Source organism: Lontra canadensis, unplaced genomic scaffold (genome assembly GCF_010015895.1).
Source record: "Lontra canadensis isolate GAN:19392208 unplaced genomic scaffold, GSC_riverotter_1.0 scaffold63, whole genome shotgun sequence".
Lineage (NCBI taxonomy): Eukaryota > Metazoa > Chordata > Mammalia > Carnivora > Mustelidae > Lontra > Lontra canadensis.
Window position 1 is genome coordinate 9,289,557 of NW_022631057.1, and position 15,733 is coordinate 9,305,289.

Genomic DNA, 15,733 nt, shown 5'->3' on the forward strand with positions numbered 1-15,733 from the left:
ACCTTAAGGCATTGTTGTGAAGATCAAATAATGTAAAAGCGGGGTCTTAATAAAAGATAGTGACTATTATTCTGCTTAAGGAAATGGAAATCGCTCCCGGGGGGGTTATGGAGTGAGGGGTGGCTCTGGGGAATCAGGAAAGATCAGGGGGGCAAAAGCAACATCACGATGGGTCCGGCAGATCAGGCTGTCTGGATTTTCTTCAGAGGCCAGAGAAACTGTGAAGGAACACAAGAAGCGCAGGGCCAGTTTTATGTTTTGGAAAAACCACTCACTAGGGGGTAGGTTTGGAGATCCTGTAAGGTCCCTTCCCCTGCTGGCTTCTCAAAAGAGGCGGTATGGAAAGAGGTCACCAGTTGGGCTTCTGGAGCCCAGTTGCCAGGATTCAAATCTCAACTCGCCTCTCACAAGCCCTCAGGCAAGTTAGGTGACTTCACAGAGATGGGCTTACAGGATTAGTTAACTGAGGGGATCCAGCTCCTGGCACTGTACCAGACACCCTAGTAAGCACTCAGCAGTAATTATTGCTTCTGGCGCTAAGAGGCACCAAAGAGGCGCCTCCCCGTTGGCCCCAGAGCACCCAGGGAACTTCAGTAAGTCTAGAAGCCAGCTCTGCTAGGGGAAGGTTCGAAAAGGACCCAGAACTCTGAGCCTGCCCCCTGCCCCCTAGGGAGCCATGTTAGGTGCCAGCTCCTGTCTGGACTGAAGAGGGCTCTGTGTGCGTGCAGCTAAGCCCCACAGGCAACGCAGGCCTGCTGGGTCTTGCGTGGGGCTTAGGAGCCACTGACCACAGCTTCTGGCCCCTCAAGGGCAGCTGATCTCGGGGCAGGTCCTCTTTCCAGTTAGGCCAGTCACCTGGAGACTCTCCAGACTTATGCTTATGCAACTTTTATCACTAAAGGTCTTGGTTTTCTCGTACTGACTTGGTCTTGTTGCCAGGAACACAATAAATCTGCCTGACCTCAGTCCCAACTAAGGGGACTTGGCTACTGGTGGGCGGAGGTGCTGGAGGGGAGCTGAGGGGAGCCACTATCCTCCCCCAGGAAGCCCCCGAGGGCAGGGTCCCTGCACACGGGCCTGTATGCCACTGGCACCCTGTACCCCGAGGCAGCAGATAGCGGGATGTTAATGAGGCAGCTGAACACCCAAACCAGTTTAGGAAAGAGAAGAATGTTCACTCACTCCTCTAAAAATAAGGCTTCTATAAGCCTCAGCCTACTGGTGGTGGGAAGGAGAAAACCCGCAGCATTGAAGGGCGGCAGCAGGTTTGCTGGGGAATTTTAGGAAGGGCTGATTGCTTTGGAGAGCCAGAGGCTAGACTCAAGAGAGCTTCTATCTTGTTTTTATGGGTCCAGACCCTGGAAGTAGGCTGTCTGGGTTAGAATCCTGGCTCCTCTACGTACCAGTTAGATGGCCTTCAGTCTTAACCTAAGTTCCAGTTTCTCATCTGTAAAATGGGTATGATAGTGCCAACCACACTGGGATGTTGTAAAGACTAAATTACTTTATATATGCAAAGTGCTCAGAAGAATGCCTGGCACACACTAAGGGCTGGGTTGGCCCTTCTTATTACATGGCACTTCTTTGCCCGAAATGTCTTCTTCCTCAGCTTGCCCCAGATGTACATCTTGCTCTGGTCACATTGTGAATCCTTGCAGGTGCTAAGCAGACTCATAGGACCACTTCCCTCCTTCTCCACTCACACAGCAGAGTGCGTGTATCCAAGTGTCCCACTCTTAGGTAAGACCTACTCCTACTCAGTCGCTGGAACAATTTGCTGTCCCTGTTTGACTACCTTAGGTGGTGCTCTAGGTAGCTGTTGTTAAACCAAACTTGGGTGAGGGAGGGAGGAATGATGTCCCTGGGGATCTTGTAAACCAGTCTTAATTTTTTAAAAAAGATTTTGTCAGAGAGAGCACAAACGGAGGGATCCCCACTGAACAAGAAGCTGGATGTGGGACTCAATCCCAGGACCCCAGGATCATGACCTGAGCTGAAGGCAGACACTTAACCGACTGAGCCACCCAGGCGTTCTAACCAGTCTTCATTTTGTTTTTTTAAAAGATTTTATTTGACAGAGATCACAAGTAGGCAGAGAGGCAGGCAGAGAGAGAGGAGGAAGCAGGCTCCCCACTGAGCAGAGAGCCCGATGCAGGACTCGATGATCCCAGGACCCCGAGATTATGACCTGAGCTGAAGGCAGAGGCTTAACCCACTGAGCCACCCAGACGCCCCAACCAGTCTTCATTTTAAATGTGCTAAGCCTTCATCCTCAGCAAGGCCAGTTTGGGAAGGACATAGTTCAAGTGTCAACTTTTCACTTTTCCGAAGCCTTGCTCTCCTCTGGCTCCATCACAATTATGCATGCCCACTAGAGAAGAAACTGTTCACATAGAGATCTTCTACGCTAAACTTGGAGCTCCTCGGGTGCAATGTCCATGTTCTATCCACCCTGAGTCTATAAAACTTAGTGCAGGGCTAAGAATATAGGAGGTGCTCAGTATGCTGGGCACATGATTAGGATAGCCAGCGGTTTAGGAATTTGCTCTGCCTTAGGTGGAATGAGGACCCAAAGCCTGGGCTTCGATCTTAAGTCTACAACTCAAGCTCTTTCTAAACAGCGAGTTAGACAAAGAACTGAACTTTGTAAAGGGGTTAACATCGTATTAGTCTGTGTCTGAAGGCAGGTTACAGAAAAGCAAAGATACAAAGAATGATCTTGAGTGTCTAAGCCTACCACGGCCTCCCCTCCAGTGGGCTCCATACCAGCTCTGGGAACCGGGTAGGAAAACAGCCCAATCCTGGTCCTCTGCTGCCCTCTTGTGTTGCTTATTAAGTAAGAGACGTTTCTGTAGGCTTGTCCTGAGGTCCCGGGCAAACACCCACTTTCCTCCCCAGTAAATCACGCCGCCCCGCCCCAGGGCAGCAGTGTATTAGAGCATTAATAGTAGAAGCAAGAAAGAGAACTGAAATTGCCATTAGTTCAGCTAGGAAATAGACCGCTATCTTCCTGGGCAAAAAGGTATAGGAATCCTGAATGTCCCTCCTTCAAAGGATCTGGATGTGGAGCAAAAGAAATACTGATGTGCTCCCTATTCCAAATTTTTTTTTTTTTAAAGATTTTATTTATTTGACAGAGATCACAAGTAGGCAGAGAGGCAGGAAGAGAGATGGGGAAGCAGGCTCCCTGCTGAGCAGAGAGCCCAATTCGAGGCTCAATCCCAGGACCCTGGGATCATGACCTGAGCCGAAGGCAGAGGCTTTAACCCACTGAGCCACCCAGGTGCCCTCCTATTTCAAATTCTAAAGCTAACAATTAAGGGCACAATTTTGCATCAAAATCCTGCCACCCACCCATACCCAGAGGGAAATATTACTACTACTTTTTTTTAAAGATGCTTGGTTGTCTTTTATTTTATTTTATTTGACAGAGATTACAAGTAGGCAGAGAGGCAGGCAGAGAGAGAGGAGGAAGCAGGCTCCCTGCTGAGCAGAGAGCCTGACTGGGGACTTGATCCCAGGATCCTGGGATCATGACCTGAGCTGAAGGCAGAGGCTTTAACCCACTGAGCCACCCAGGCCCCCCTACTTCGTTTCTGTTAGCAGGATTAACTAATAGATGTAAAGCCCCGAAGAATACTACCTGGCCATTTGTGTTGTATAAGCATTTTATTTATTTAGATTTTTATTTGAAAGAGAGCACGTGCCCAAGCAGGCAGAGCAGCAGGCAGAGGGAGAGGAAGGAACAGGCTCTCCACCCAGCAGGGAGCCCCATGCAAGGCTGGAGCCCAGGTCCCCAGAATCATGACCTGAGCCGAAGGCAGCTGCTTAACTGACTGAGCCACCCAGGTGCCCTTATATAAGCATTTTAAAAAAGAACTTAGGAATGTGGTAGAGGTCACAGCACAGTGGAAAAAGCAGGAGCCACGTATTAGCAGGATATGGGTTTGAGGTCTGGCTCAGCAACTGGCTTCAAGCCTCATACAAATTCTATCCGTATTCTAGCTCAGCGCAAATCCTACACTCCCCAACTTCCTCAGTACTCAGTCTATCACCACCCAGCAGAGATAATGACCAGCTCCTACATCTGCTTCCTCGAGGACCCAGCCACTACGGATTCATAGAAAGCCCTCCATTATACATGTCAGTTTTGTTATGGCCCAATGAGGGTGGCCCTGAGGAAGACACAGGCTTCCAATCAGCTCACCTCACTCCTCTGATCAGGCCAGCCTCTCTCTGGGGTTTTCCCTTATATCCCAATCCCTGAACCAAGAGGACCTTTATTCCTAATCTCTACCTTTCCCATTTTCCCTTGGATTTATAAACTTATTAAAAAACCAAAGTCGGGGGGGGGTCGTGTGCAAGAAAGGACTGGAGCCTTAACTCCTATTAAAAATAGCCTAATTTGTTTCCCTCCCGGTCAATCTAAAGAGAACCTACATCAACATGGCAGGAAGATCCATGGCGTTTATGGCAACCAAGTAGCGCTCCCTGGTGGCCAAGCCTGGAGCGACAGCCAGGGTTGCCTCTAGTAGTGGCTCCTTCAGGGACACGCACCCATGTATAGACTAGGAAGTCTGAGAGCTTTCGTATCCCGCCACACTTTTCAGATTTTATTTAACAAAGAGCACAAGTAGGGAGAGAGGCAGGCAGTGAGAGAGGGAGAAGCAGGCTCCCCGCTGAGCAGGGAGCCCGATGCGGGGCTTGATTCCAGGACCCTGGGATCATGACCTGAGCCGAAGGCAGCTGCCTAATCAACAGAGCGCCCACACGGACTTATTCCTTCTTCAGACTCTCCTCTGCTTCGGTTTCTGGACACCACTTCCCCTGGATTCGGTAAGAAGCCCCACTCTAAGCCGCCTATTCCCCCCTTGAAGAATTTCTTCAGGTGGGGTGACAACGGGGTGGGACAGCAACGAAGAGATCATGAGAACAGTCTGGACACTCGCACCCGCCATGCTCAGTCATCTTGCAAGGCATACACGACAAGTTTGAGAGGCCTGTGCCCGTGACCCGCCTCCGCTCATGAAACTGCCTGAGGGGACACACAGGTCTCTGGAGGGCCAGCACTCTCATGGGACACACGTTATGGACCGTGTTCTCACTGTCAGGAAAACGAAACTTGTTGAGGGCATTTTGCCCATTCAGGAGTGGCCACTTCAAGGCTAGTGATGGCTGCTGGACCATGTCATCTCTAGAAAATAAAAAGACTCTCACAACCACAGTCACAACAGAACAAATGGCCCACTGGGGACTACGACCTCGGTCATACTTGCCCACTCCTTGCCTACTGTCTGGAGACAAGAGGAAGGTGGGGGCTGGGGCAGAGGGTAAAGCGGCGTCACCAATGCCAGGAGCCAATATGCTGAGTCCTTTGAGACTCAAAGAGCCCCAGACCAGAAACCAACAAACCACACTGAGGGATTGGTTCTTCCAGATCAGTCTCCTCACATTCCTAAGCCCACCTGACCTAGGACAGGCTTGCTTTAGTTTTTAAACCTGTGAAATAGGGATACTTGCTACCTACACCTTGAGACGTCACCCTAAGGAACAGTGACCGTGACAGGGACTCCGTTAGCACTAAAGGAACAGAATTCTCTGTGCGCTAACTGGTCAGCGCGTAGGGCCAGTTCCAGAGGCTACAGGTCATCTCTAACAACAGCCTCCTCCGAGTGGCTGAGAAAGCCTCACAAGAGCTGGACCAAGTCTAGCTTAAGCTAAGCTTGTTGTACTTTCTGTAAAAGGTACTGGTGGTCTTGGCCTGAAGAGCGCTGGTAATTTGCTCCCTTCTGATCACCTGTGGAGCCGCATTTGTTCCTCATCCTATACTACTTCATCTGTGCAAGTAATTATGTTCTCATTATTGCACAACCAATGAAATGTGTGAAAAGAACCTGTATAAAAACTAGATTGGGGGAGTCAGTAGAGCACGTGACTGGCTGACTCAGTAGAGCATGTGACTCTCTACCTCAGGGTTGTGAGTTCGAGTCCCACATTAGGCATACAAGTGATGTGAATATTGAGATGCTTATAAAACTTGCTATTAAATTAGCTTTAGGTCAAACTATAGATTGGAGAAATGAGTAAATTATCTAGAATCCTGAAGTCCAGTTCCTTCACAATGTCTAAATTCTTTATCCATTTTAAAAGAAGTCCAAGCTAGGGCTCCTGGCTGGCTCAGTCAGTACAGCACGCCGACTCTTGATCTCGGGGTGCGGAATTTGAGCCCCATGTTAGAGTAGGGTTCACTTTAAGAAAGTTCAAGCTGAAAATCATAGATCATTCATCATGATTATTGTGAATGAAGGTCCCTTGCCCTCTAACCATAATTTTCCTCACTTTTAGAGTTTATTCGTAAGCATATGTATGATAACTATGCTGTATGGCTAACTTAAGTGTACAACTTTTTCACACTCAACTGACTTTTTAACTGTTAAACTACCCATCCCAATCATATGTAAAAGCGGCTTTTGTTTAAATTCCCACTAAAATTATGGTGAGAAACCACTGGCACGGGACAAGAGGAGGAGTCAGGGCTAGAACATGCACTCCTCTCTAACTTTGAGTGGGGAGGAGACTGCTGGGAGCTGGATTTTTATTTTTTATTTTTTTTATGTTTTGGAGAGGGTGCTTTTGGGCATTTATTAAAAAAAAAAAAATAGTAACTTTTGTTTCCCCAGAAAGGCAACTTTTTAATTTCTCTGTTTTTCCAACTTAGGGGAAACAAAGAATAGTCTTTTGGCCTCCACTCACCTGGAACAGATCAAATGACATCACAATTCCATCCCTCGATGGCAATGCAGCAGTTGTCCTGAAAATAAAAGACATGTCCAAACCCACCATGTCCCAGCCCTCCATTCTTTACAATTAACCCAGAGCCAGGACAGGGAGCTGGATGGCCTGTTGCTGGGTTCCATTCATACTGACAAAAATGTAAAGATGTATTCCTATGTAAGCAATCATGATACATGAAAACTTTACATAAATTTGGAAGACGTGAAATATACACTTTACAAATTGATTCTTTATACTTTCGAAATGGATTTACAACAGTATTACTTTACACAAGTTCCTACTTTATACAATATTTTGTTTAGGCAGCTTTTCAGTAACATTTCAATTACAAGTTAGTTACACATGGAACCTCTCAGAAAGTTGGGAAGCCTGAGGAGCTACATGCAAGAGGCTGATGACAGGGGCAAAAGGTGTGAGGCCATCGCTCTGGTGCCCAAACAGGAGCTGAGAAAGGACTCCGACTCTCATATGGAGCTAAATCAAGGCACTGGGATCTTCACTGTTTTCCTCAGCTCTTCTTCCCAACAGGTAAACTTTCATCAGAAGAGGACTGTGTTTTCTACATCAATATGGCAACGAAAGGCCTCTTAATATAGGTAGACACCTATCACTGACTAGCACAGATACTGAATGGTGATGGGTAATCACTCTTGAAGTATCTGTCGTTCAATTCTATCTCCTGTTACAGGTATATAATAGCATCTATAATCCATTCCAATCTGTGCTATATAGCAAGAAATCTAGGCAGGGCTAAGCCCAGAACACCCAGGAGCACAAAATATCACTCAGTGCCTGATCCAAGCCAGAGGCAGGTCTTAATACAGTGCCAAATACCCAGCAAGATTATGAAAAAACAGAAGAGGCAGAAACCCATTACAAAAGGGCCTTCAGAGTTCAACAAAACGTACAATGCAACACCAAGTTTTACCCTCTTTCCAGGTAGGCCTCCACTTTGTTCTCACGGTTATCCTGCATAAATACCAAAGGGTCAGGTTAATTGTAACAGCAAATTAAGTGAATACCAGATACTTCTGTCAAAACGGAAGACCTAAAGTCTCAAGATCTTTATATAGCATTTTTTGAAGCTCTGTATGGCAGAATGAAGCACGGAAATGCAGGCTTTTACCAACTTCCACCACCATGGACAGCATCTCTGGCTTTAGGCTAACCTTGAAATAGAAGAAATAAGTTCCACCTCCCACGATACTGAAATGAAATTGTGAAAAGAAGTCTAACTCCTTTACAGCTAGTCTAAATTACACAACCTTTCTCCAGCCTAGAGCCTACATAAGAAACAAGCCCTTTCTTGAGTCCATGTAAGAAATCCACTAGTCTGATTTGGAAGAAGGAAAAAACAAAAACACAAGAGCCACCGGCATGAGGCAGAGGCAGTCATCGGCCCTCTGGAGCTGAGTTCACTAGACTCCTTCCCCCTCCCAGCTCAGACTCCAGCTGACGGTCCTTCCTTCTCACACCTCATGCAGCTGCAGGACTACGGAGGTGAAGCATCAGTTTCTCTGTGTTTTCTCCTCTTTCTCAGGTGCAGAAATTTCTCTAGGACACAGCCCGGCTTCACAGCTAACACCGCGTAAACAAGTTCTTAGATAATACCACTCTGCAGTCGAGATCTGGGTTCTTAACAGTGGGCAGGTGACAACTCTCTCCAACTTCAGTATCATCGTATGTGAAAACATCAGAGGCTCTCTCCTGGGAGAGGGGGCAGCAAATACACACATTCTTGCCCTTCCCCTCTGACTCAGAGAGGCAGAGAAGCTACCTCACTGGGAACGCTGTCGTCAGGGACTGTGGACAACCCACACGTGAGAAGAAAAACGAGGAGGGGGCACAGGAGGTACATACCAGATGGGCAAAAGCTCTCTAAAGGCAAAGGCTTTATTTTAACTGCAGTGTATCCTTTTAGCTTATATTCGCAATGGAATTGGGACAGCTGGCATCCTGTCCCGGTGTCAGGGGTTCTAAGAATTCGGATACTTAAAAAAGGCCAAAGCACGATTATTCCAGATTGTCCTCTGGAGACTCTTCTTTTGGCCCCAGAACCCTCAACAGACGAGAACAGACATCACAACAACTGTGGGAAAACTGCAGACAATTGCAAGTCATTCTTAAAGAGATTTAATTATTTGAATTGCATCATTTCAATCTCTGCTACATCACAAACTGCTGTTTTTGTTTTCTTTCATTCAAGACCCACTAGTTGTACCCATCTCCTGGTTTATGGCTATAGAATGGGGGGTGGTGGTGGTGGATAAGTATGACCGACAGAAGATGAAAACCCAAGCGAGAGTGTGTTCTGTTCAGCAGAAGGCCTTCTTCACTGCAGAACAGAGCCTTTTAAAAAAGAGAGGAGGAGAAAGACTGTGGACTACGGACAACCAGTAACAACAGCTAGAGTCAGAGACAGGGAAGGAAGTGTCGGAGGCAGAGCCTGCATGTTTACAAGCTGTCCCTTGACCCACACCTTCCCAGCCCTCCGCAAGACCATCTTCCTTAGATTTCCTTTTGACATCTTAACCCTAAACCAGGTTTTCCTATCAATTCCAATATAATGAAGACATCATTCTCACAAGGAGGACTGGAATGCTTTGCCACCATTCTGAAAAGCTTACTGAAAAGCATCATGGCTTTAAAGACAAGTTCTATTCCTTGAAGACTAGGTGGGGTTCTTTATTAGTAGAGACGGGAGGCATATGGCCCACCAAACAGAACAGGATACAGAAGAACCGTCCACCGCTGCTGTAGCCTATTTGGGCAGAGGCAAAAGCAAGCAACCCCCCTCTTGCTCTTCCAAGCCCACCAAGTAGAGGGGCGTATGAAGCTGTAGTCTAATGGTTCTAAATAACCAGCATTTAGTGTTAAATTAGGACCAAGGATTTATTCCACAATATAAACTGCAACATTTGATACAAGCTACCAAAAAAATAGTAGGAGAGGAAGGAAGGGGCAGGGGAAAAGCCAAAATACAGCTGTGGCAATTACTTACAGAGCAGTCTCTTTTCTACATCACTAGTTCATCAGTGACACTAGAAACTAGACATTTGTGTTCTGTACATCAACCAAATGCTAAAGCACCAACACACTGTTTGGAAGTTTGTTTTGTTTTGTTTTAATTCCAGCCACTGAAACCAACATAGAAGTTATTGCTTTGATAAATAAACCTAGTCTACCAGGAAAAAGAAAAGTGGATAAAGAAACAAACAAAAACCCCAAAAGTGAAAAACTTAAGTTCCCCAATATGGTAACAGAGTAAACAAGAGAGAAATTCCTCAAATGAGGATTTACTGGAATCTCTGCAGCCCTTCTGGGCACTGGAACGGAGTTGGACTCTTAAGCCGGTAAATCCCAGACAGAGGTAAGACTTTAATGCTGTACACGAAAAGGTGAAAGCTCCAATGCCTTCCAAATTGCTGGAAACCCCTGCAAAAAAACCAGTCAGCATTTCACACCTCAACCACCACAAACAGCTCTTAAGGAAAAAAATACAAAAAGTGTCAAAAAATTTTTTAGTTGTTTTTTCTTTTTTTCAAAGAGTTCTGGAAAAATGATCCCGTAAGGAATAGAAATAGCACCGTTTACAGGCTGGTCTGAATACCAGTCCTGCAGCTTTGCTGAGAAACTGAAGAAATCTTCTTGGTTGGAGTCCTGAATTACATTAAGTGGTTGGGGGTGGGGGTGTTTGTGTTTGTGTTTGTGTTTTTATTTTCGGCTTGGTGCGTCCTTCACAGTACAGCGCACACAGATGTAGTCTTCCTTCTCTGCCATCTCTGGAGAAACACCAACACAGACCTGGTGAAACCACTGATTGCAGCTGCCATCACACTGGACCCAGTCCACCTGGTTACAAAGAGCAGGGAGACGGGGTTTTCAGAGGAAAAAATGTGATGCGACGCTGGGCAGGCCAGCCTCAAGATATTCAGGCCGTGTGCCACCAGCGGCCACCGTCCCACCGCTGGGACCTCCGGCACAACAGCTATGCCACATGAGTGCAGCTGGCCCACCAGCCAAAGCAACCAAGTCAAAGCCATTCTTCAAGTCGTGACTGCTTTGGGGTTAAGACAGCGCCGCCCTGTGATAAGTAAGCAAAAGGGCATTACGTCAGCATCCCTCCCACCTTCTTAGCGCCGGGAGGTGAAAGCTGGAAGAGCAGGAAAAGGAAAAAGGGAAGAGGAAGAGTTTCTTCAAGAGAAGGGAGAAGGCCCAGGAACGATGTAAGAGCAGAGGTATCAGTGGGGGAGGGCTGAGCAATCCATTCAGATCAGCTCAAAGCACAGAAGCAGGAGAGAAAGACCCAGCGAGATGAGGTGTAGCTTACAGGGTTTCTGAGTTAAGGGAAAGCACGTCCTCTATGGCCCAAACCTCACTGACCTCATCTCCTTCTGGCTGCAGGCAGCTCACAGCGGGGCAGACGGCATCTTCATCCTCAGAGTCCTCCTGTTCCGAATAGGATGTATCTGAGGGCAGGGAGTGAGTTTCGGCAGAACGGACTAACTCATAGCTACGCTCTCTCTCTAACTTGAAACTGTTCATGTCCTTGGAGTGGCTCAGTTTGATTTTCTTCTTTTTGGGGGTCCGCACTTTTTTAACTCGATCCCATCGGTCACTGGAGAGGCCTTCTCTTTCCAGGCGTCTCTTCAGTTTTCTCTCAAGACTGTTGATTCCGTCTCGCTTCCCGCGGCAGCACTCATTCTGGGTGGAAGATAGGCAAATTGGATTTTAGCCGGCCGTCTGCCTGTTACCCAAACTAGTGAACTATTAGCTGTATGAGAAACCGGATGATCTCTCATCAACATTAAAAAAGCCTGCAACCCGGGGCGCCTCGCTGGTTCAGTCGGGGAAGAGCACTCAACTTTACCTGGGGGTGAGTTCGAGCCCCACATCAGGTGTAGAGAAGACTTACTGAAGAAAAAACAAAACAAAACAAAAAACCAAACCAAAAAAACCCAAACCCGCATCCTAACACCCCTGCCACCACGTCCTCTCACGTCCTACAGGACAACCTGTTTGGGTTTAGCTAACTTAACTGCTAGTGCTATCAAAAGAAAGAGTAGAAAAAGGAAATGTTAAAGACATGATTAGCTTTCAAATTAGCAGCAGAAGATGGGCAGATGCCTACATTCTTCTCTTCACCAACTACAGGAGTAAAAGACTACCATGTAGTTCCTACCTAGGTGTGTATGCTTATCCTCTTACCACAGACTTCTAAGGAACCGTGCTGATACGTCCCTTCCTGAAGGACATACATCCCAACCCCTTAAAGTAATAAAGTGCCTTAAATGAACGTCATCAATAATGGTGCTACACTACTATTTGGTATCATAATGAAAAATAAAATTCTAGGGGCACCTGGGAGGCTCAGTTGGTTGAGCGTCTGGTCTGACTTTTGTTTTAGGCTCAGGTCATGATCTCAGAGTCGTGAGATCGAGCTCCACGTCAGGCTCCATGCTCAGTGGAGAGTCTGCTCTCCCTCTCCTTCTACGTTCTCTCAAATAAATAAATAAATCTTTTTAAAATTTAAAAATATAAAAAAAATAAAATTCTAAATGATAGTTGATAATGAGATTCTTCTCTTCACCCTGACTACATTCTCATCAGGAGGGTTTTTTTTTTTTTTTTTAAGATTTTATTTATTTGACAGATAGAGATCACAAGTAGACAGAGAGGCAGGCAGAGAGAGAGGGGGAAGCAGGCTCCCTGCTGAGCAGAGAGCCCCACGCGGGGCTCGATCCCAGGACCCTGAGATCATGACCTGAGCCGAAGGCAGCGGCTTAACGCACTGAGACACCCAGGCACCCTCATCAGGAGTTCTGAATGTTATAGGTCAGCTAGCTCACTAACATAAGAAACATAAGAGTAGCAGTATCATTAAGCTAAGACGTAGGACATACATGGTATCTATCCCCTTCAAGTAAGTCAGCACTCAAAACGGGCCCCCTCAGTCTGATGACCCAGTCCTCGCACCAGCTGTCCTGTTAGGGTTAGAGCAGTTAAAACATTTGTTAAACATTAACTCCAAGATATTCTTTAAGTTTTGAAAGCTTTGTACCAAAAGCCTTCCCAGCTATAATTATATTTTCATTTCTACAGTCTTTCTCTTACAGGAAAAAAATTCTACTTCTAGCTATTATCATATGGAGATGATGAAAAGCACCATGCTAAAAGGAAAAAAAAAAAAAAATTCACAGTCACTTAAAAAACAGCACCAAACTCCAGGATGTGAGGCCAGAGTGATGCCTACCGCCCCATCTGCTTATCAAAGCCTTAGGAAAGGAGGCTGTGAGGTAGAAGTCTGCATCCTTTGCTGGATGGAAAACAGAATCCCATTCACTGAACGAATTCGACGGGATGCCCCCCACGCCAGGCTGTATTCCCTGGCTGCCCGGCGGACACGCACCTTCTCACTGCTGGGTCTAGCTGGTGAGCTTCGATCAGTCTGCGGAGCAGGGGCTGGCTTTGCAAGTAAAGTCTGGTAAAGTTCCTGAATTTCAGGAAGGGATACCTGGAGCAACTGGGCTTCCATCAACAGTTCATTCACTTCTGGACTAACACCTGTCAAAGAACACACCAAAGCGTAATGACGACAAATGGAGGGTGTTCCACATGGACGCGGACATGCAAGCAAAGCAGGACTAGCCCTCAAACCACTGCCACTCTCTCCTTGGGAAATTATATTCAGTTGCAGTCAGGTTCACATAATGTGTTTAAAGCCATAATATAGTAAGAGCCCAAACAAGATTTTCTCAGGCTTCTGATTACTGGGGAAGTACTAATTCTACAAGGAATCCCTTCTTCACTTTCAATTACTGCTAATATGGAAGAGGCCGTACATCTGCCTGGATAGCTTCTGCCTTCAACAGAAAGCAGGGAACAGGGCAAGACGTGGGCAGTCTGGGTGAACTGAGTAGCTCCAACCCCATTACCAAACAAATACTACGAGGGCCTGACTAAGGGTCAGAACTTAGGTTGTGGCTCCAGGCAGAACTCCTGGGACAGCCATGTACACACAAGCACAGCGGACCCCTGAACAACGGAGTCAGGGGTGCTGCATGCCTGCACAGCTGAAAATCCGTATTACTTTCAACTCCCCAAAACTTCATGCTACAAAACTTCATGCTTCATACATCCCCAAAACAGCCTACTGTTGACTGGAAGCCTTACCAATAAAGCTGATTGACACGTTTTGTATATTTAAGTATTATATACTATTTCCAGAATAAAGTAAGCTGAGAAAAGACTATTCAGAAAATCACAAGGAAAATATACATTTACAGTCATGTATTTATTGAGAAAAATCTGTGTTTAAGTGGACCTGTGTTGTTCAAGAGTCAACACAGAAAAAAAAGGAGGTAGGGTTCAAGTATAGACTATGTCTAAGATCCCAGCAGAACCCGTGACATGGCATCTGACTGAAATGACTGGTATTTAAATGTCAGCTGGCACGGGATTAACCCTTTCGTCCCTGGAAGCAGTGTGTTAAAGCCTTTCTCTATTTGTTTTGCATTTATAGCCTTCAAGCATGATCATTCTCCTACCTTGCAAATACACAGTAACCCATATCCGAATCTGAGGCTAAAGTCTTTGTATGGACCTGAACAACAAAACCCTACTGCAAGATTGCTTGATCTTACCCAGCCCTCCCCGCTCCTCCTCATCCGAAATACAAACCATGGAGGGGGATGCAACTTCGGCCACTGGAGAAGGGAGAGTGTACGTATGAGGCTTTGTTGTCCCAGTCATCAGGCAAGGAGAAGGAGGTTGTGCCAGTAGGCTGAGACACCTAATGGAAGGAAAACATTTTATAGAAAGGCTTTTTCAGGATTAAAAATTCTACTAGTCCAGGGAATGTAGTCTGGGTTATCAAGCAGGTAAACAGGAAAGAAGGATTTCAATTCCCAACTGAAAGAAGTCTCTAATTATTTTAGATCAAGCTAAATCAACTCATATCCAACAAACCTTTAGTCTTCCTGGTTTTACCTGGACTGATTCCACAGAGATCAAGACCACCATTGGGAGATAAGGCATTTTCTTTGCATGAGAACAGATCATACAACCTTGTATTCCCTATGTAATTCTCCTAACGAAGGCTGTAACACAATGAACACAGACATGTGCCCCTTTGAGCAAACCGAGTGAGGAACTGCCAGATCTCATGCATATCCACCTTCTTCCCTTCCTCAGTGTTTATTAAAAAGTGCTAGGAGAAACACTCCTTTGACTATGAACTAGTAAATAAGTTAAATGAGTTATGTCCTCCCCTTTTATCAATAGAAGTAAACTTCTAGCCTATCTTACATAAAGAACATACATGTTTCCCCTGTAGGCTACCCAAATGACCACAACTCACCCTATGCAACAAGAATTTAATTCATCATTTGCTAAGTGCCAGGCACTGCCTATATTTCACAAGCCTGGAAAGAAATGTAAAAGAAAACAAGGAAACATATGATAGAAATCAATTTTTTTTATCTTTTATCTTTGGTCGGCTGAACAATTTAACTCATAATTCGCTGTCTGTGTTAGTATAGCACAAGCAAGCTATGAGATCTCGGCTAGAAAAATCTGTACGAGATCTGAAAATCAGGTCAAATTCTTAAGACAACTGAATACGGCGCTCCTGACTCTACTGTTCTGCTATTTCACATTCTTTTCCTGCAGCCACCTTCTATGGAAGAAGACAAAACACTATGCCCACCCCAGTGATGGCCAGGAGAATCTGGCTTTTATAGCAGAAAGATCACAGCTGGTATGAAAGCCACTGCCTTTCCTCAGAAGCAACACAGTCCTCAAGACACTTCAAAACCTACTTCTTCCCCAAGGGGCAGTAAGAGACACAAGGCAGAAAGCACCTTCCCCTCTAGTCAGTGACTTACACGAGAGGAAGCAAGGGGAAAAAAACAGTCAAGCAAAAATTCCAAAAATTCAT

General features: G+C 46.0%; 1 protein-coding gene across 3 annotated transcripts in view; it reads right to left on the bottom strand.

The window, feature by feature from the left end:
• Nucleotides 1–9,668: 9,668 nt before the first annotated feature.
• KDM5B (lysine demethylase 5B) overlaps nt 9,669–15,733 on the bottom strand; it is an 87,820-nt gene continuing 81,755 nt past the window's right edge. The window contains exons 24-28 of one of the 3 annotated variants that reach the window (XM_032878288.1): nt 14,476–14,587; nt 13,205–13,359; nt 12,699–12,779; nt 11,179–11,499; nt 9,669–10,647 (exon numbers count right to left, since the gene is read on the bottom strand). In XM_032878288.1, the coding sequence (XP_032734179.1) occupies nt 10,510–10,647; nt 11,179–11,499; nt 12,699–12,779; nt 13,205–13,359; nt 14,476–14,587 (807 nt within the window). In that variant the 3' untranslated portion in view covers nt 9,669–10,509. Of the gene's footprint in view, nt 10,648–10,709; nt 10,880–11,178; nt 11,500–12,698; nt 12,780–13,204; nt 13,360–14,475; nt 14,588–15,733 lie in introns of those variants that run through there. The other 2 variants (XM_032878290.1, XM_032878289.1) reach the window with 2 other exon arrangements.